We start from the raw sequence: 19,928 nt of genomic DNA, 5'->3' as shown, positions 1-19,928 counted from the left end.
CCTTGGTTTGTGCTGGACTTTGCTCTTGGGTAAATGGCTGTCATCCTGGTAGTCATGAAAGGGGATCAGCAAAGGAGAATTAAACGAGAGGAATTGGCAGGGGCTCAAACTACACAGTCTGCTGTGGCATTTTGAGGTGTTGATCGCCTTTTTAAATTACTGTTTACCAGCTTACTATTGAGCTGTTCTTTAGTTGGCTCTACCTGGTAGGTCTGTACTAGCCCTGAGTAGTTGGTACTTGAACTTATTAACTAGTTTTAACTTTTAATAAAAATCTAAGCAGAAATGCATGCATTAATAATCACCAGGTATTCCTTTCTCTTTTGTCACATACAAACGTTTTTTGCATAAATGCATGTGTGTATTTCCATACAGTATGCCTAATTTATCTGCTCACAAAAAGAATTTTTAGTATGTAATGGATGTTAAGAAAAGTGTTTTTTCATTCTACAAACCATTGTATCTATACCTATGAAAATTATCCAGAAACCAAACGTAGGAAAAAAGAAAAAAACAATCTTTGCTGACCGAGCTTTTCCTTTGTGTTGATTGCTACATATGTACAAACCTGGGCATGTTGGCTTTATGTACCTGGGTTTGTGGATTTGCCGTTACGATTTTGCCTAAGGTGTTAGCACTTTTAAGCAAGGTCATGAGAATGTGGGAGATGATGTTATTTATCCTTTATTTTAATTTTTAATTGAGCTATAATTAACATACAGTGTTACGTTAGTTTCAGGTGGACAACTTAGTGATTCAGCAGTTCTAGACGCTACTCTGCTCATCACCACAAGTGAACTCGTAATCTTATTTCACCCATCCCCCAAGCCACCTTAAGAAAAAAAAAAAAAAGCCACTCCCCAGACATTGATGATGTGGAATTAGAGGCTAGAAAGTAATCATTGTAAAAGAAAGACAAAAGAAGAAACTACATCACAGGGGCGCCTGCATGGCTCAGTCAGTTAAGTGTCTGACTTCAGCTCAGGTCACGATCTCATGGTTCCTGAGTTCAAGCCCTGCATCGGGCTCTGTGCTCACAGCTCAGAGCCTGGAGCCTGCTTCAGATTCTGTGTCTCCCTCTCTCTGTACCTTCCCCTGCTCACACTGTTTCTCTCTCTCAAAAATAAATAAACATTAAAATAAAAAAAGGGAAACTACCTTACATACTATTTTTACTGCTTCCAGTGCTATTCTTATACATGATTTCAGCTAAAAACTGAGATCCTTTGTATTTAGGCCATTAAGAATGTGTTATTATTTTTATTGCTGTAATCCTTTATGATTAGTTATGACTTTTGATACCTTTTTGATAGAAAATACAATTTGGTATGCTAAGCTTGTGGACTGGTGGGCTTGCTGACCCATGATGATGTTGTTTAAACTGTAGGATGGCAGGATGCGTTGGTGGTCCCTGAGAGAGCTCATGGTGTTTGGAACAATTAAGTCATCATCACTGGAAAGCTCACCAGGAAAAGAGATGTTTATAAAACCAGAATTTGTAAGCAATAATGTCTTACATAAAATAAGGGTGATTTTTTTTTTCTTACAGATTTTGGGGTAAGTGCATTCTTAGCAACAGGGGGTGATGTTACCCGGAATAAAGTAAGAAAAACATTTGTTGGCACTCCGTGTTGGATGGCCCCTGAAGTCATGGAACAGGTAAAAAAAAAAAAAAAAAAAAAAAAAAAAAAAAAATATATATATATATATATATATATATATATATATAAAAGTGATGTTTTGTATCATTAAATACACTAAAATTTCATTTAAATCAATGATGTTACTAGAATGCATCATGTAACTCAGATTTAATTCCCGATTGCTGGGCCTTAGCAAAGTGATATTTTCGAAGTTGTGCATATATGCTGTAGACTCCTGACATACTGTGGACCTCATGATGTGTGACCTTCCAGTTGTATAATTGTGTTTTTTCCTGGTTCTTAGGTGAGAGGCTATGACTTCAAGGCTGACATGTGGAGTTTTGGAATAACTGCCATTGAATTGGCTACAGGAGCAGCGCCTTATCACAAGTACCCTCCTATGAAAGTAATTACTATTGGAAATAATATGTTGGGCTTGAAATAGGATTTAATGGAACAGGTTCTGTAATTCTTTTAAACATAATCATTTTTCTCTTAGACCTGAGGAGAATTAATGGAGGAATGCAGCCAAGTTAAATGTTGTCTGATGTTCTCAGTGGACAAAATAGGACAAAAGTGGTACAATTCCCAGCTTTGAAGCTTGCTTTTACGTTCTTAGCACAGAGCTGTCTGAAGAGTGTGATCAGATTGGTGGGTGGAGGATGAGAACTGTGACACATGCTGGTCATTACTCCTCTAATAGCAGAATACCCTAGACCCCCAAGGAAAATCCAAAAATAGATTATAGTGATACCATCTTTGTGGATAGATTTCCCCAATTTTTTTGGAATGATCTGTAACATTTCACCCATGTGCTCATACTGTCATGTTGGTGATTCATCTGACATAAGTGAGCCCAGTGTTATTAGACAATAACCTACATCTGGATACTGTTTTCAGACTTTTGTTATTCTTTTAACTGGCCTACATCATTATTTCACTCAGTTCTGAGATGGTAAATCAGGGCTGATTTACCCGATTAGATTTTATTTGGGGGCTGAAATAGTTGAGTGGAAATTATTAAAGTATTTTACAAAGAGTACCATCTGTATTTGTTTCAATTTTTTCCTAGGCAAATACTGGAAAAATTGAGGTTTAAAAAAAATGAGGATAAAAAAAGGTTAAATAATTTTACTGATTAAAAAGTTAATACATTCTTACTGGAAAAAATTTGGCAGTCCAAACAAGAATAAAGAGAATAATCATTCATAATCTCATTAGCCACAGACAATCCCTGTTAAGGTTTTAGTGTAGTTACATTACTCTTTTCTCTATATACATATTTAAAAAAAAACAATTTTAATGTTTTTATTTATTTTTGAGAGGGAGAGAGAGAGAGAGACCAAGCATGAGCGGGGTAGGGGCAGAGAGAGAGGGGGACACAGAATTCGAAGCAGGCTCCAGGCTGAGCTGTCGGCACAGAGCCAGATGCGAGGCTGGAACTTGTGAACCATGAGATCCTGACCTGAGCCGAAGTTGGACGCTTAACCGACTGAGCCACCCAGGCGCCCCAGTCTATATACGTATTTTTAACATACTTAAGATTAGGGTGTGTGTGTGCATACATACTTGCTTTTGTTAGCAGAAAATGTAAAGTTGAGACGGAAACAATTGAAATGAACTTTCAGAGAAAGAGTGCTAAAGCAGCTCTTCCATCCGGTTTTTCTGTATTATTTTTTCGTATTTCTTTTTTTCTTTCTTCCCCCACTCCTTCATGTTTCCCACCCAGCTCCAAAATCATATTGCTGATCCCAGCCTGCTATCCTGTCCTGCGGGACTCTGCTAGGACTTTGGAACTCTCCCACTTTCTTCTGTTTGCTGTTTTCCTCCACAAACAATAAACTGTCACTGTAATCCTTCATGTATTCACACATCTGAAAGTGTTTGAGAGGAGTCTTGGCATGTATAACATTTGCATAAATTAAGGCTAATTTATGCATTAATGAGGTTTATTCCTTTTATAGGTCAATAGTTTACTACAAATTGTATTCTTTTTTAAAGCAAGTAATTTTGATGTTAGTGTGAACGAATGGAATTTTTACGTTTTTTATTTGAAGCTGTATTTTGATTTGGTTTTGTCCCCCTCCAAAAGCAGCGTGGCCTTTTGCTCTCTGGTTATGGTTTTTAGTAACTCGTATTCTGGCTGTCTTTCAGTGTCTTACTGTCTCAATTTGGCCAAGCCTTTAAGCAATATTCTGTAGGTTTTCTCAGTAAGAAAAGAGAAAAGGAAATCATGTGTTACCTTCTGGGATGGTGTGGATTTATTTTTAGGGTTGGCAGTGTGTTAATAGAAGCCTTGAGTAGGGGCAGTTCCTTACTCATGAATGACCTGTGCACATGAACTGCTGCTCTGGCCCCCGCCCCCACACACGTTCCCAGCCAGAGCCCCGGCCCTCGCTAACCCTGTGCTGGAGCTACGTGCTCCTCCAGGCTGTGTGAGAGCCAGTTCCCAGAAGTTCTGTCCTGGCCGCTTTGGGAGATCATTCTTAACACACAGAACAGATTTTGTAAGTTCTGTCAATGGAATAACAGAAAGGTGAAAGGGCACATTGAGCAGATTTGCAAAGGGAAATGAATACTTTTAGCACACACTTTCTGGAAGGTTAAAATCATGGGAAAAGCATGTTTGTACCTAAATCAAGGATGGTCTTTGTGAGAGATTAAAGACTCGACTGTAGCCATTGCTGTACTGAGATTCTGTCTTGGTGTTTGTTTCTGCTGCAGGTGTTAATGTTGACTTTGCAGAATGATCCACCCACTTTAGAAACAGGAGTAGAAGATAAGGAAATGATGAAAAAGTACGGCAAGTCCTTTAGGAAATTACTTTCCCTGTGTCTTCAGAAAGATCCTTCTAAAAGGTATGTCACACTTAGTGGATGAGTTAATAATGACCTGGTTTGAATCACCACAAAGCGTTGTTTGTGCATGGGAAAAGGCTGTGTGAGGACACCTGAAAGGTACTGCTAGTTCAAGGGAAATCCTGCTCTGGCCCCTGGTTTCCAACCTGTTAGTGGAAGACAGGGCAGGTCCAAGAGGGAGAGAAGTGAGTGAGGATGAAGGAGAGGCGGAGGAACATTTTTAGTGTTAATAAGATTCACTGTGTTTGTTAGGTGTGGGCTCCGTCATCAAAGGAAATGAAATAAAACAGAAATCAAAAGAAATTGGCAGTGGTGCACTCAGAAGCTGAGCTAATATTCTGCACTGTGTAGGTTGAGCTGACCTCTCAGGATTTGAATATCCTGCTAGCTCCAGTCTAAACCAGGCAGAGCTATTGAATTTTGCATGAGCTTCCTTTTAGTTGCAGAACAAGTTGTGCTGTTTAAAAGATTATCAGTAAAGAAGATTAAGATTTTTGCATTAGAAACATTAATCATATAAACAGAAGCAAAAGGTTTGAAATCAAGTTAGTGTTTCCTCTTTATTCTTCGGTTGTTGCCTTGCTCCGTAGCATGTCTGTTTTCTGAGTTTGTTTCTTCCTTCCTAATTTCTGTGACTTTGAAATATCCTGGCAAGTCATAATATAGTTCAGCATCTTTTATCTCTTAAAGAAGAAAGTGACGTGAGCCCCACAGGCCTTGCCTGGGTGGAGTCCCTTTGTAGAGCTTGGTTGTATGTGGTACCCTCCTGGCATACAGTCAGCCTGGACGACAGACCCGGAGAGGCCTCTGAGGATTTACCGGCCACCTTCTCCACCCAGGGCCTCAATTTGATACTTAGATTTGAAAACGTAAATGCTGGCTTCTCTCCAGAAGCTTTCTGTTTCAGGGAAGGACCTTGCTTTTGGACGGAGGGATTCCTGTATTCCTAAATACTTTATGAAACTTCAGTTGTGTGTTTTTGTTTTTTGTTTTTTTTTTTTATCTTTGCACAGTACTCTATTGTTTGAGTCAGAAACCCTTCTCTAGATTAAACATAATTTCCATTATTTTACCCGTTCTTCATAGCTACTCTCTTCATTCCTTTACATTTTACTGAATTTGCCTTGAATCTTTTTTCAGTCACCATTCATCCTCATGATGGGAGATCTGAAGACTGTTTGCTATTAAGCATCTTTAAATTATTTATTGTAAAAGGGATAGTTGTTTTGTCACACCAGTAGGCCAATAGGCTATTTTTGCTTCAACATCTTAGTTGCCCTTTGTATTTGATTTGTAGGGCTTGTTTTTCCTCCCTAGTTATACTACTTTTCATTGAGCTTACTTCTTCACTCTCCTATTGGGTGAGAATGCTCTTAGATTCTAATTTTGTTCTGCAACACTTGTTTGTCTTCCCTTTCTTTTTGGTGTCCTCTCCAAACATAAATTTTTGGCATCACCAGGGAAACAATTTGATCCTCCAAAGCCCAGTGAGAGAAGTATTTGTCTTCCCAGTTAGTACTGCATTACTGTGGTTGGTCTTTGTGATTCTCACACTAGTTGAGATCCCACCTAGTGGTGATGATGTGTAATGTCACCCAACTTCAGCCCTTTTGGAAAAAATACTGTAGGGTAGAATCACGGGTATACTTAATGATACAATAGATTTCTTTAGGAGGTTTGTAACTTAGGATAAATTAGATTATTATACACTATATTTAATGAACTGTCTTTATTTCTTAATTATCTTGAAAGTCTTCCCAGGTGTTAACTATATGAACTCAAATAATAGGTTCCCACCACCCCACTAAAAAAAAAAAAAAAAAAAAAACTCAATTAGAGCCTTGCATCATATATTTGAATTCTTACAAAGTCTTTCCCTCAGAGTGCTCTGTTAGGAACTTACTGATTTACAAAGTATTAATAGTTTAAGGATTTCTTTTAGATGTTTACATAATAACATAATCTAATCTCACTATTGTGCAGTTGTCCTCCGTAACAGAGTGTCAGTGGTGCACCAAGTTTTTAGGGGACTCTTTTTTTGTTGTTGTTAATTGAAGCATAATTAACATACATAACTAACATTATATTAATTTCCGGTGTACCATACAGTGATTCAACAACTCTGTACATTACTCGGTGCTCATCACGATAAATATACTTAGACCCCTTCACCTATTTCACCCATTCCTACACCCACCTCCCCTATGACAACCAGCAGTTTGTTCTCTGTATTTAAGAGTCTGTTTTATTTGGTTTTCTTGTTTTGTTTCTTAAATTCCACATACGAGTGAAATCATATGATTACATGTCATTCTTTGACTGACTTATTTCACTCAGCATTATACCTTCTACATCCATCCATATTGTTGCAAATGGCAAAATCTCATTCTTTTTTATGGTCGAGTAACATTCTATTGTATTCATATACCACATCTTCTTTATCCATTTACCTATCAGTGGACACATGGGTTGCTTCTGTATCTTGGCTATTGTAAATAATGCTGCAATAAACATAGGGGTACGTATATCTTTTTGAATTAGTGTTTTCTTTGGGTAAGTACCCAGCAGTGGAGTTACTTGATCATATGGTAGTTCTATTTTTAAGTTTTTCAGGAACCTCCATTCTGTTTTCCACTGTGGCTGCACTAATAGTGTTCTCACTAATAGTGTGTGAGGGTTCCTTTTTCTCCACATCCTTGCCAACACTTTTTTTTTTTTTTTTTTTTTTTACCTTTTGACTAGTCATTCGGACTGGTGTAAGGTGATATTTCACTGTGGCTTTTTAAAAATTTAATTAAATTAATTAAAAAAATTTTTTTTAATGTTTAATTATTTTTGAGAGAGACAGAGACAGAGGCAGAGCACGAGCACGGGAGGAGCAGAGAGGAGGGAGACACAGAATCTGAAACAGGCTTCAGGCTCTGAGCAGTCAGCACAGAGCCCGACACGGGGCTCAAACTCACAAACTGTGAGATCGTGACCTGAGCCGAAGCCAGATGCTCAACCGACTGAGCCACGCCGGCACCCCATAATTTAATTAATTTTTTTAAGTAGACTCTCCCCCAACATGGGACTCAAACTCGCAACCCCGGGATCAAGAGTCGCATGCTCTACTGACTGAACCTTCCAGGCTCTTCTTTCATTGTGGTTTTGATTTGTGCTTCCCTAGTGATGGGTGATGTTGAACATCTTTTCATATGTCTGTTGGCCATCTGTATGTCTTAGTTGGAAAAATGTCTGTTCAGGCCCTCTGCCCATTTCTTAATAGCAGCTTCTCAGGTGACTCTCTTGCTCTCTCTCTCTCTCTCTGTCTCTTTTTTAAATGAAATGACATGGATGTGGGAAGTTTTGAGGAAAAAAAAGATTGATGAAATATGAGAATGGGAATAAACAATATTGTTGAATTACTTACTATATAGGGTGCAGCTTTAAAATATGTATTCATTACTAAATAAGTAAACATTTAATTGCTACACAAACCTGAAAGAAACCATGACTATTTCCTGTCTTCTCTGCCTTTGCTTATGTTATCCAAAGGCTCTTCCTCTTCCTCTATATTCCTTGAACCTCTTTTAACACTTACTTGAAAGTCCTCATCTTCTTAGAGTTAGGTAAATCTGGGTGAGATTCCTAGCTCTGCTTTATCGTCATCTACATGACTCAATTCCCTTTTCTGTAAAATGAGCCTAATAACATCTACTTCATAAGATTGTCATGGGCATGGAATATGACAATTCACTTAAAGGGGATAACACAGTACCTAGGGGTTCCTAAGTATTCAGGAAATTGGGATTGCTCTTCACCATTTGCTGTTTTCTTCCAAACTGAGTGGAATTATTACAACTCTTAGTTTTCCTGCAGTATGTTAGAGATATGTCTCTTGTATACTTACCACATTATGTAAATTTATTGACTTACACATCCAATTTCCTCATAGGTTTGTAAGTTTTTTAGAAGTGTCATTCATCTTTATGTCTTTGTGTCCACAGTGTTGGGTCTGTAGTACATATTTGATATTTCTTGAGCAACTGGAGACAACTGGGAGCTTGCAATTTGGGAATGATTTGGACTCACTGACGAGTGTTTTAGAAACAAACCGGATTCAAGTGGGTTGAGGAGTAAATGCAAGATTTTTGATAATTTTTATTGATTCTGCATATAGTCATCTACTTATAATTTAAAAGCAGTTGATAGGTACCAAAACCCTGGTCTTGTTGAGTTCCTTTTTTTTTTTTTAAAGTTTTTATTTATTTTGAGAGGGAGAATGGGAGTGGGGGGAGAGAGAGAGAACGCACATGCACACGTGCATGGGTGGGGTAGGGGCAGAGAGGGAGAGAGGAAGACAGGGAATCCCAAGCAGGTTCCTCACTGTCAGCTCAGACCTTGATGTGGGGCTCAAAACGCATGAACTGTGAGATCATGACCAGGGCTGAAAACTAGAGTTGTATACTTATCCTACTGAACCACCCAGGCGCCCCATGCTGAGTACCTTTTTGGCAACAGACAGAAACCTATCACAGGGGAACAGTGACCAGGACAGATTCAGTCCCATGTAGGAGCCCTCAGGCTAGCTGAGAATGAGCTGCATTTTCAGCCAACCTTGAGAGCTCATGGAACTTTCCTAATAAAAGAGAGCTGGGGTGTTGGAGCTATTTGCCTCATCCAAGTCTGTGCTCTGCATTGGCATAGACTAAGAGGTGCTTATATTTGCATAGCACAACATTTTGCTATTTCTTAAAAAATGAGCCTTAATCTTGTAGATTACATACTTCATATGGATGGCAACTATAAAAAGAACCAGTATTTTCTTTGAGCAACAAGAGGGTGGATGTCACATAGATAATTTCATTAGAAGTGAATAAAACTTGAATATTTCTTTTGTGGGGAGGGGAGACTGAGAGATACAGTGCCTGAGGTCAATGAGATGTTAGCAATTATAATGCACATTGTTAGAACTACTTAAACTATATCATGTTCATCCTGAATCCTTTGAAAATTATTTTAAGTCTCAGTGGACTTTGGTTCATCCATATGTATTAACTGAATCCTTTAAGATATTTTCTCCTGAGAATGTTGGTACTTGCAGACTACTGCATTGTTTTTAAGGATTTAAAATTAAATCATTCACAGCCTGTACCATTATTTGGGTTGCTGGTATAACATTTTAGCTTTCCTCATAAAACAGTATCTGTATTTATATTATGTTGTATTATTTGAAAATTGTTAGCAGCCATGTCAGATATAACATGCTTGCAGAATTCTTTTTCTTATGTGGTACTCAGCTAAGAGGCAGGCAGCACTGATGGTTCCATATTAATCCTGTACTGGTGGTTGCTATAGCATAAAACTAAAACAAACACAAAAGCAAACAAAACACAAAAAACCTAAAGTCAGATGGGCAGCATGCACCTTACCTTCTCTTGTACCTTCTATCACTTTCTTCCTCCCTCATTTTCTCGTTCTTTCCAGTTCTGTTTTCCCATACTTTCTTATGGAGATAGCTTGGCACTTGTATGATTCTAACCCCCAAACTATAGACACTTGAGTTATTTTGAGCACATAAAGAACCTGCAATTTAGTTCTTCTCTGTATGGAGTAGACCTATTATTTTGTATGACCCATATGACCTATTAACATAAATCCTAAGCCTGTACAAAGAAGAACGTGGCTCCTTTAAACCATTTCTCATTTCTTATGTGATTGAGTGTATTTATTGATGAAGGCTAAGAATGGAGAGTGCAGAGAAAGAAGTTTTCTTTGTGGCACGCTTTTCCCCTTTACAGTTTTGGTCACCATAGAAATGACCTTGCTGGGGAAGGGAAGGTATTTTCCCAGGCGTGTATCTCCAGGCATGTCTGGCATTTCCTAGCCTTCTCTCTACATTGGTCCTACACCTCACCCTTAGTTTGTGGAAGGAGGAGGCAAGGTGCAGAGGAGCAAGGGGGGGGCATGTGGCTCTCCACTTTTGGACTTCCGCTGTGCATGGACTTACCCCTTTCTGTTTTTGTTTGTTTCGTTGTTTGTTAGCATGAGTCTTGTTTTCATTACATCATTCTCCTGTTCCCTACTCTATTGAACAGATGCTTAGAATTCAGTGTTGACTAAATTTGGCTTTAGAAGTTGTTTCTCTCTCTGACTGTCTAGTAGCGTTACTTCTACCTTGTATTTGATTATGTTACAGAATTGAGCTATGGCAGTTTTCTGGTCTGTGCTGGGCATTGGGGATATAAAAAATGAATACCATGTGGTCCTTTGTCTGAAAGGGCTTATAACCTCGTGGGGTGGAGGCGGGAAGACCTAGGAACAGGTAATTACAGAATAGGAGTGTGTGGGTAGATTGGTGTGTGAGCACTGAGTAGGGAGCAATGGATATGTACTTGTAGGAGCTGATAAAAGTATCTCTGAAGATGGTGACATTTAAACTGGTTCTTGACTGATGAGCAAGGCTGTGCCAGTTGGTTACAAAAAATTTTGGAGCAAGAAAAGCAGCGTGTGCTTTGTCATGAAAGAGCAGAGTGGGAGCAGGGTGGGAACATCCGTGTAGCCGGAGGACAGAGTTCATGTGGGGTGCGGTGGGAAATGAAGATGGAGGGAGCCAGCACCTCTCAGCCCACTGAAGTCCGTGAGGATGGATAAGAATTGGGTTTTTACAGAAGCCACCTCTGGAGCAGGGTGGGTGCTGGGCCAGAACGAAGAAGAGAGAAGTAGCGGAGAGACTGGCTGGGGGGCTGTTGTAACTGAATTGACCAAAGGCGATGAGAGTTTTCGACCAAATCGGTGACCTGGAGTCTCTTGATCATCTTGCTTTCCTTGGGTTTCTTAAAAAAGCTCAGTCTAACTTATTTTGTACGCCCCTTGGTTTTTAAGATTTTATTTCATGTTACGAGGTGCCAAACACAACACCAAGTCTCCGCGCGGTGTGTAACGGTCGTCCTTAGGTTTTCTGTGCAGCCCTCCCCTCCCGCCACAGCTCCGCTGTAGTGCTTCCACGCTCTGACGTCCCTCTTACAGCCTCCCCGCACTCGCTGATTCTTATCTGCTCGATTGTTAAGTTGCTGAAGGTAGTATTTGCGTCTGTCGTATTCACTGTGGCATGCCTAGCACCTAGCGCGATGCCTGACAAGTAGTAGGTGCTTAATAAATATTTACAGGGAGGTTGAAAGATGAATTGGAGTAGCTGGAGGCCAGACACCTTGCCGATGATCAGTAAGAGCGCACGTTAAAATAACAGCCCCGGTTAAATCACGTAAAATAGCAGTATCATTTTTAGTTCTGCTGCCTGTTTAACAAGGTACAGACTCATGAATCTGGATAAGCTCGCTGAGGGGATGTGGCACACAGACCGTCAATCATGGCCCACCTGTTGTTTAGACCTTTATTTACTCAAAGCAATTACCAATTAACAGCTGTGTATTGCAGTGGATGTGGTGATTCGGAGTTCTTTGTCAGGCACTTCTAACCAGTGTTCCACTTGAGGCTGAGGGAAAGAGCAATAACAATTTGAATAGAAAATTGCTCTGCAAAGAAATGTAGTTTATGGCCCCTGTAGACTTACGTAGTTTCTAGAGCGATGTACTTAAAAATGTTGCCTAAGTCTTACGTATCCTTTGGTTCAGTCTCTGGAAACGTTTTAATGGAGCTTCCTGGTTCCCAAGCAGTGGTTTCCGATCTTTTCAAGTATGAGGACTCCTTAAAAAAAATTTTTTTTGATGTTTGTTTATTTTTGAGAGACAGAACGTGAGCAAGGGAGGGGCAGAGAGAGAGGGAGACGCAGAATCTGAAGCAGGTTCCAGGCTCTGAGCTGTCATCACAGAGCCCGATGTGGGGCTCAAACTCACAGCTGTGAGATCAATGACCTGAGCAGAAGTAGGATGCTTAACTGACTGAGCCACCCAGGCGCCCTATGAGGACTCCTTTTTATTTTATTTTATTTTATTTTATTTTATTTTATTTTATTTTATTTAGAACGTTTATTTATTTTTTTTTAATTTTTTTTTTCAACGTTTATTTATTTTTGGGACAGAGACAGAGCATGAACGGGGGAGGGGCAGAGAGAGAGGGAGACACAGAATCGGAAACAGGCTCCAGGCTCTGAGCCATCAGCCCAGAGCCTGACGTGGGGCTCGAACTCACGGACCGCGAGATCGTGACCTGGCTGAAGTTGGACGCTTAACCGACTGCGCCACCCAGGCGCTCCAGAACGTTTATTTATTTTTGAGACAGAGAGAGACAGAGCATGAACGGGGGAGGGTCAGAGAGAGGGAGACACAGAACCTGAAACAGGCTCCAGGCTCTGAGCTGTCAGCACAGAGCCCGATGCAGGGCTTGAACTCACGGACCGTGAGATCATGACCTGAGCCGAAGTCGGACACTTAACCGACCAAGCCACCCAGGCGCCCCAAGAGGATTCCTTTTAAACTTGCACCCTTCTCAACACAGTACTATTTGTACCTTCGGTAATCACGGCCTGAATGAATACCTCATAATATTCAGTAACGCTTCCCTCTCACCTCCCCAGTTTTTTTTTTTTTTATGAAAAATTTTAAATACACAAAGGTGAAAAAAAATAGTACAGTGTTTGCTTCTATAACACCACCTGGAAGCAGTAGTCACGAATATTTTCTGTATCTGATGTGTGTATTTATCTACATTTTATTTGCTGAACAGTTTGAAAGTGAGTAACAGACTTTAATAGTTCAGCTTGCATTCCCTGCAAATAAAAATGTGTTCCCTCATAGCCACAATACTTTTCCACACCCAAGAAAATGACCAGTAATTCCCTAAAATCATCTTAATGATCTAGCCTATTCACATAGTCTCTAATTATTTCCAAATGTCTTTTGTTGTTTCTGTCCCTTCCCCTTCAAACACAGGATTTAGGCAAGCGTCTCCTGTGGCATTTGGTTTTGTTTCTTTAAGTCCCTTTTAATGTGGAACAGTCCCCTCCCTTCTCTCCTTTTCCACTTATGACACTGACTTTTTGAAGAGATCAGGCTGGTTGGCTGATTGTCTCATACTCTGGATTTATCTGATTCTGTCTGCTTGGCTGCGTGTTTTAGAAGGAACTATTTTGGAAGAAAGCTATTCTTTATGGAAGAATGCCATTTAATAAAGGTAGAAGGAATGATAGAAGTAGGAAATCAGCATTCTGCCACCTGTTAGGAAATAATCATTTAAGACAAAGATGCTGAAATTGTTAGGGGAACAGAAAATTCCTACAATGCCGAACGAAGTATTACCCAACAGAATGCTTGCCAGTTGCCCTGGTGAAAACATACCTTGACAATGGAGAGGTCTCAGGCCCGGGGGTCGTTGGTTAAACTTAGCATCACTCCCAGTGAGTTAACCTAACATCAGGTACCTCTGATGTGCCGTGGGGAGAAGTGCATGGTGTCATCTGTGAAGGATTCTTCCCCTAAATGCTTGATGCAATATAGTCAAGTTTTTAAATTTTTTTTTCAACGTTTTTTATTTATTTTTGGGACAGAGAGAGATAGAGCATGAACGGGGGAGGGGCAGAGAGAGAGGGAGACACAGAATCGGAAACAGGCTCCAGGCTCTGAGCCATCAGCCCAGAGCCCGACACGGGGCTCGAACTCACGGACCGCGAGATCGTGACCTGGCTGAAGTCGGACGCTTAACCGACTGCGCCACCCAGGCGCCCCTATAGTCAAGTTTTTAGATTTAACTTTTAGTTTATAGGAAGTACAGGATAGAGAAGCAAGTTAAATGACACCATGAGGAGCCAGACCAATCCAGTATTGCTTTTAAATGAATTTGCATTTTATGAATCACCCTCACATTTACCTTACCCCCCAGAGCCACTAGGGCATGTGCACTGCACTTGGTGGGAAGAGAGAGCTTGTCCACATGTTGCGGGCCTCTTATGGTAACTGCTGCTCTTGGGAAATCCTAGGACACTGTAGACTATAGTTTCTTTGACAGGATCATATTGCAGCTTGCACGGCTTCTTAATAAATATAGGAATTTAGCTCACAGATGTGTCAGTCTGCCACCTTTAAGAAACACTGAATTCACTTAGTTGAAGTGTAAGGATAAAGGATGGAAAATTGATCGTGTCCTAAATATTTAACTTACAGCAATTTATGTGTTTTGCAGTAGAGTGGAAAGAACTGGAAAATCGGCACTGTTTGATTTGGTGCCAGCTTATGATTAATTTGTTTTCTGGTTTTGCTATTCCTGAAACTGGTTTTCCAGAAACATTCTGGGATTCAGTTGTTTCATCACGGCAGTGTATTTATTGAGTGGTCATTGTTTCAACTTTAATTTATTATTGATCTTTCAGGCCCACAGCAGCAGAACTTTTAAAATGCAAATTCTTCCAGAAAGCCAAGGTAACATGCTTAAAACCCCATGTAAATCTGCTATTTTGAAATCACTATGAATTTCTGTGTGTGATATTTGGTGTTAAACTGTTGGGAATATTTATTTTGCAGAACAGAGAGTACCTGATTGAAAAGCTGCTTACAAGAACACCAGACATAGCCCAAAGAGCCAAAAAGGTAAGCATCAATAGTCTTTGTGACCCAGCATGGGCTCCTCCCCACCCGGGGATAGGAAGCCCACAGACAAATAAGAAAAACATTGTCACATACTCAGGATGTGTTATTTAGAGGCTATCTGATTAGCGATTCCTCATATAGCTGCGTTTTGCCTTTTGGCTCTCTCTGGCTTGTTGTGAATGCGTTTGTGGAAACAGTGTGAAACTTGAATGATTTCGTACTTTCCATTTTTCAGCTTTGCTTAAAGAAGGTCGGAGGGGAGGGGATTGTGATGAGGTATGAACATTGGAGAGGTGAAAGATCCTTGAATATCTTTCTTTTGGATTTTATAGAAGAGGGGGCAGTCATTTTGAAGCAGCTTGAAATGATGGAAACGAAAATCAAAATCTGTTTTCAATGGTTATCTTATTTTTAATCCGATTTTATTTACAAATTTAATGGTTATCTTGAGTATCTGGAATATTGGTTCTTTCCTCGTCAAAGACCCTGGCCCCTCTTGTAGTTTACCTGATGTTAACTGAATTATGTTAATGATTACCTGCAAAAGTTCCCATTCGTGGTTTTAGATTTTTAAAATGGTGTGTATGTGTGAGTGTATTTATTTATGTATTTATCCAGAGTTTTATTTTTTTTTTGTAATTACTGATTTCATTATGGTATGAAACCTAACAATATTTAACCTCTGGTTTGGTTTAATTTGGTTTTAAAATTATGTTAGATATTTATAATTTAAAGTATTTATATAATCACAGATTTAGAAAGGAAGGTTCCTCCCCCTCCCTTTATGGTTAATAGTTATAGGGAAAGCCGATATGAATCTGAGGTATATGCTCTGAAATAAAACTGGCAGAGGAATATGCGTTCGAGATTGCATCTCATCATGCCTCGGTGAAGTAACTTTGAATGTTGCATTCCAGACGTTGCCTTTCCTAAAGGCTCAGTAAGAAGTACATTTAGCGGATGCTTAAAATTATTTGAAACAGATTTAAAAATAGATTTTAAGAAATGACCCACTCTGGGAAAGAAAAAAAAAAAAGGAGCGGGGGTGCCTGGGTAGCTCAGTTGGTTGAGCTACTGTCTCTTGATTTTGGCTCAGGTCATGATCCCAGGGTCGTGGACTCGAGCCCCCCATCAGGCTCCATGCCAAGCATGGAGTCTGCTTGGGATTCTCTCTCTGTCTCTGTCTCTGTCTCTGTCTCTCTCTCTCTCTCTCTGTCTGTCCCTCCCCCGCCACCCCCCTCCTCTGCTCGCATACTCTCTCTCTCTCTCTCAAATAAATTTAAAAAAATAAAAAAGAAACGACCCACTCTGTGTAGGTGTGCAACTACCTCCCTGGGGCCAGCAGGATTCTCTCTGGGGTGTGGGATCTTAGCATGGGGCTTTTAAAAAAAATTTTTTTTAAGTTTATTTACTCGTTCTGAGAGAGAGAGGCCATGCACATGTGCACACACATGAGCATGGGAGGGGCAGAGTAACCGACTGAGCCACCTAGGTGGTCCCAGCATGAGGCTTTTGATCAGGCATCTAAAGTGTTGAGTTGAAAAACACTGTTAGGGAGCCATTGGCTTGTTCCATTTGTGAGGTCCTCAGAGAACATTTTTGTTGGTCTCTGCTTGTTTCACTGTTTTTTTCTGGTCTCATCCTGTAGCTGTTCCCTCAAGAGGGAGTTTGCCAGGTGTATTTTCTCTCCAGAGCTTTATTTAGCTTCACACCCCCCAGTCCCTCCCTGTCAGGTGGCCTGCCGGCCTCTCAGGTACAGTGGTTTTCCTCCCCTCCCAAACCTAATCTTCCTGTGTTCTGTGTTTCTGCCTAAGTTACCCAGCCTCAGGACACTGGGATTATTTTTGTGTTTGAGACCTCCCTTTTCTCTGTCCTCCCTGTCTTCCTCCTTTCTATTCCTTCTTAGACGTTACCACAGGATTAACTTTCTGATCGTGTCACCTAATTGCTTAAAAGTGGTTCCCAAAATTAAAGACAACTCCAGGAGCAAATAAGTGAAAAATAAAGTTCCTATCCAATAAAGGCCAAACTCCTTAGCCTCGAATTCATGGCACCCTTTCAACATCCAGCCTCACATTCTAAACTCCAGCTCAAGTCAACCACCTGTAGTTCTCACTCTGTCTACTTTCCTCACTAACATATGCTTTCCTTTGAGAGTCTGTCATTTGGGAAAAGTGAAGAAACTCTCCAGGCTCTGGCTTTATTTTCTTTCTTTTAAAAAAATATTTAAGTTATCTATTACATGTTAGTGTTCTTTGCATTCCACATCCCATTTTGCATGTATCGTAAACAGTAAGCAGCTAGAGTTTGGGGACCTGTGATATTTCAAGCATGTCTTCTGCCATTTACTTATTTCTGGGTTTTAGACTTAACTCTCAGGCTTGTTTTGTCATCCATCCCTTCAGGTGGAAAGTGGCTGCCCATCTTGGAGTCAGAGAAGTGTAAAGGGAGAATATGTTAGTTCTTTAAACATCATATAGAAAAGAGAGTGTGGGGCGCCAGGGTGGCTCAGTCGTTTGGTGTCCGACTTGGGCTTGTGTCATGATCTCACGGCTTGTGAGTCTGGGCCCCACATCAGGCTCTGTGCTGACAGCCCAAAGCCTGGAGCCTGCTTCGGATTCTGTATCTCCCCCTCTCTGCCCCTTCCCCAGCTCACACTCTGTCTGTGTCTGTCTGTCTGTCTGTCTGTCTGTCTCTCTCAAAAATAAATAAACATAAAAAAAATTAAAAAAAAAAGAGTGGCCCATAGTAATGTTATTCTTGCTCTCTAGCTTCATCAAGTCTGCTGTTTTCATGTTACAATTCTCATTTTAAAGTTTATTTATCCATTTTGAGAGAGAGGGAGAGAGAAAGAGAGAGTGCACATGCAGGCAGAGAGAGAGAGGGAGAGAGAGAATACTAAGCAGACTCCAAGCTGTCAGCACAGATCCTGATGTGGGGCTTGATCTCATGAAGTGTGAGATCATGACCTGAACTGAAATCAAGAGTTGGTTGTTTAACCGACTAAGCCACCCAGCCACCCCTATTAATTCTCATTTTAAATTGCACCTTGGTTATTAGCTACCCTCCTCTCCTTGCCCATAGGCTCCATGGCAGGTATGCTGACCAGAACATCGATCACAGTGCGTGTCTTGCTCATATCAAGTGCCCACAAATGTTTGCTAACTCAGTGAACACATATGCTTGAGTGTACCAAGGAAAGGCCATTTTTTTTTTTTTTATTCACCTAAAATCCTTGACATACACTTGTTCCTAGGATTCCCGTTAATAGCAGACAAACCTCCCTCTCACCTTGGTGTGCATGATGTTGGTAAGCGACGATGCTGTTCCTTATTTGAAACTTATCCTGCAGCCTTGGCCGCTTGGAAGTAAATATTATTTTAATCACCATGAGCATTGAAAACCTTTGTTGTAGGATGTCTTTGCTTGTCTTAGGTTCTTATAGTGTTTATGTATATCCAGTGTAAAAGTTGGTATGGGAGAGTTTTTCGTGTTGTGTCATCCATTTTTGGACTTCTCTTTATTGACATTCACTCAGCTGCTTATTTTCCTGGTTGATCATGTTCTAGTTTCCTGGTGTAGATTTGTTCCTCAGAGGCTACTTGTTGCTGTTGGTCCTTTGGTTTTAGTCTCCTCAATTTGTTGTTTAAAAAATAGAAAAAACATGGGGAGCCTGGGTGGCTCAGTCGGTTGAGCATCTGCCTTTGGCTCAGGTCATGATCTCACAGTTTGTGAGTTCGAGCCCCGCATCGGGCTCTGTGCTGACAGCTCGGAGCCTGGAGCCTGCTTCGGATTCTGTGTCTCCCTCTCTCTCTGCCCCTCCCCCACTCGTGCTCTGTCTCTCTGTCTCTCTCTCAAAAATAAATAAATGTTATTTTTTTTTTTTAAATGGAAACAGAGAATCCATTGATATTACCAGTGTTTACATGGAAACTGGGCCTGTTGACCAAGTTCTGGACATTGAGGCAACCTGTGTTGATTTGAAATTTGTTATCATAAACAACAGTTTCTGCTTCTCCTCCCTAATAGTAGCAAAAATTAAGAGATATTTTTAAATATGTGTTTTTTTTTTTAAACATGAATAGTTCTCATATTTAAAAGAGAAAGGGGCCGGTTGTAGCTGTTCTCACAGAGCCCACCAGCGCTGTCCTTTGGCACTAGAGAGGTAGAGGCCTGTCACATTCACGTTTGGCCAGAATGTGAAGCATTAGTCGGGGGCCATGGGTAGGTGATCTTGTCTTCATCCTGAGTGATTCCTCTAAATCAAAAAGAAAAAAAAAAAATCAGTGTGGCTTTCCTGGTAATTTAGTGACATAAAATGATTATGTGTGTGTGTGGTCATTGCTGAAATTAGGGATATTTGTTTTTATCCTGGAGGCATAGTATTTGGTCCATTTGGGGCTCTTTTTTGCTGACAGACAGTGTTGCTTAGGGATCATCTTGATTTTTGTTTACCCTAATTTTTCTCTGAAATGGAAATTCTGTCTGACTTCAGGCATGTGGTGAAGGGTAATGAGAGATTTGGGGTTCCTGGACCATAAGATAGTCTGTGAATTCTAAATGAGAATGTACTAATAATGACCCATGAGAACAAGGTTAAGTACACCTATAATTTCTTTTCAACTCTTCACCTATCCTTGTGCATGAGAAGAAAAGGCCTCATAGCCATTAACTCCTTCTCATGTGACTTTTTAGGGGCTTGTCTCCAGCCGTCTTTAGGGGTTTGAATGCTTGGACGTGAGGTGTTCCACTGTGTGGGGAAGAGTGTACATCCTTCTGCCAGAGATGAATCTGATGCTCAGGGCTGTGTGCATTTTCTGTAGGACCATCTAAGTGTCAGAGTTGGTTTGTGTCTCTGCTTTATGTTAGTGATGTGAACATTGACTCACACCTTCTGTAGCTAA

At 40.4% G+C, this 19,928-nt stretch overlaps 1 protein-coding gene across 6 annotated transcripts in view; it reads left to right on the top strand.

Moving 5' to 3' along the window:
• STK39 (serine/threonine kinase 39) overlaps positions 1–19,928 on the top strand; it is a 324,725-nt gene that overhangs the window by 117,346 nt on the left and 187,451 nt on the right. For all 6 annotated transcript variants that reach the window (XM_045033904.1, XM_023259427.2, XM_045033901.1 and 3 more), the window contains 5 exons: positions 1,550–1,659; positions 1,948–2,049; positions 4,368–4,501; positions 14,808–14,856; positions 14,959–15,024. In XM_045033904.1, the coding sequence (XP_044889839.1) occupies positions 1,550–1,659; positions 1,948–2,049; positions 4,368–4,501; positions 14,808–14,856; positions 14,959–15,024 (461 nt within the window). The remainder of the gene's footprint in view (positions 1–1,549; positions 1,660–1,947; positions 2,050–4,367; positions 4,502–14,807; positions 14,857–14,958; positions 15,025–19,928) is intronic.

Source organism: Felis catus, chromosome C1 (genome assembly GCF_018350175.1).
Source record: "Felis catus isolate Fca126 chromosome C1, F.catus_Fca126_mat1.0, whole genome shotgun sequence".
NCBI classification, from domain to species: domain Eukaryota; kingdom Metazoa; phylum Chordata; class Mammalia; order Carnivora; family Felidae; genus Felis; species Felis catus.
This window is presented reverse-complemented; position numbering and strand designations above follow the sequence as displayed.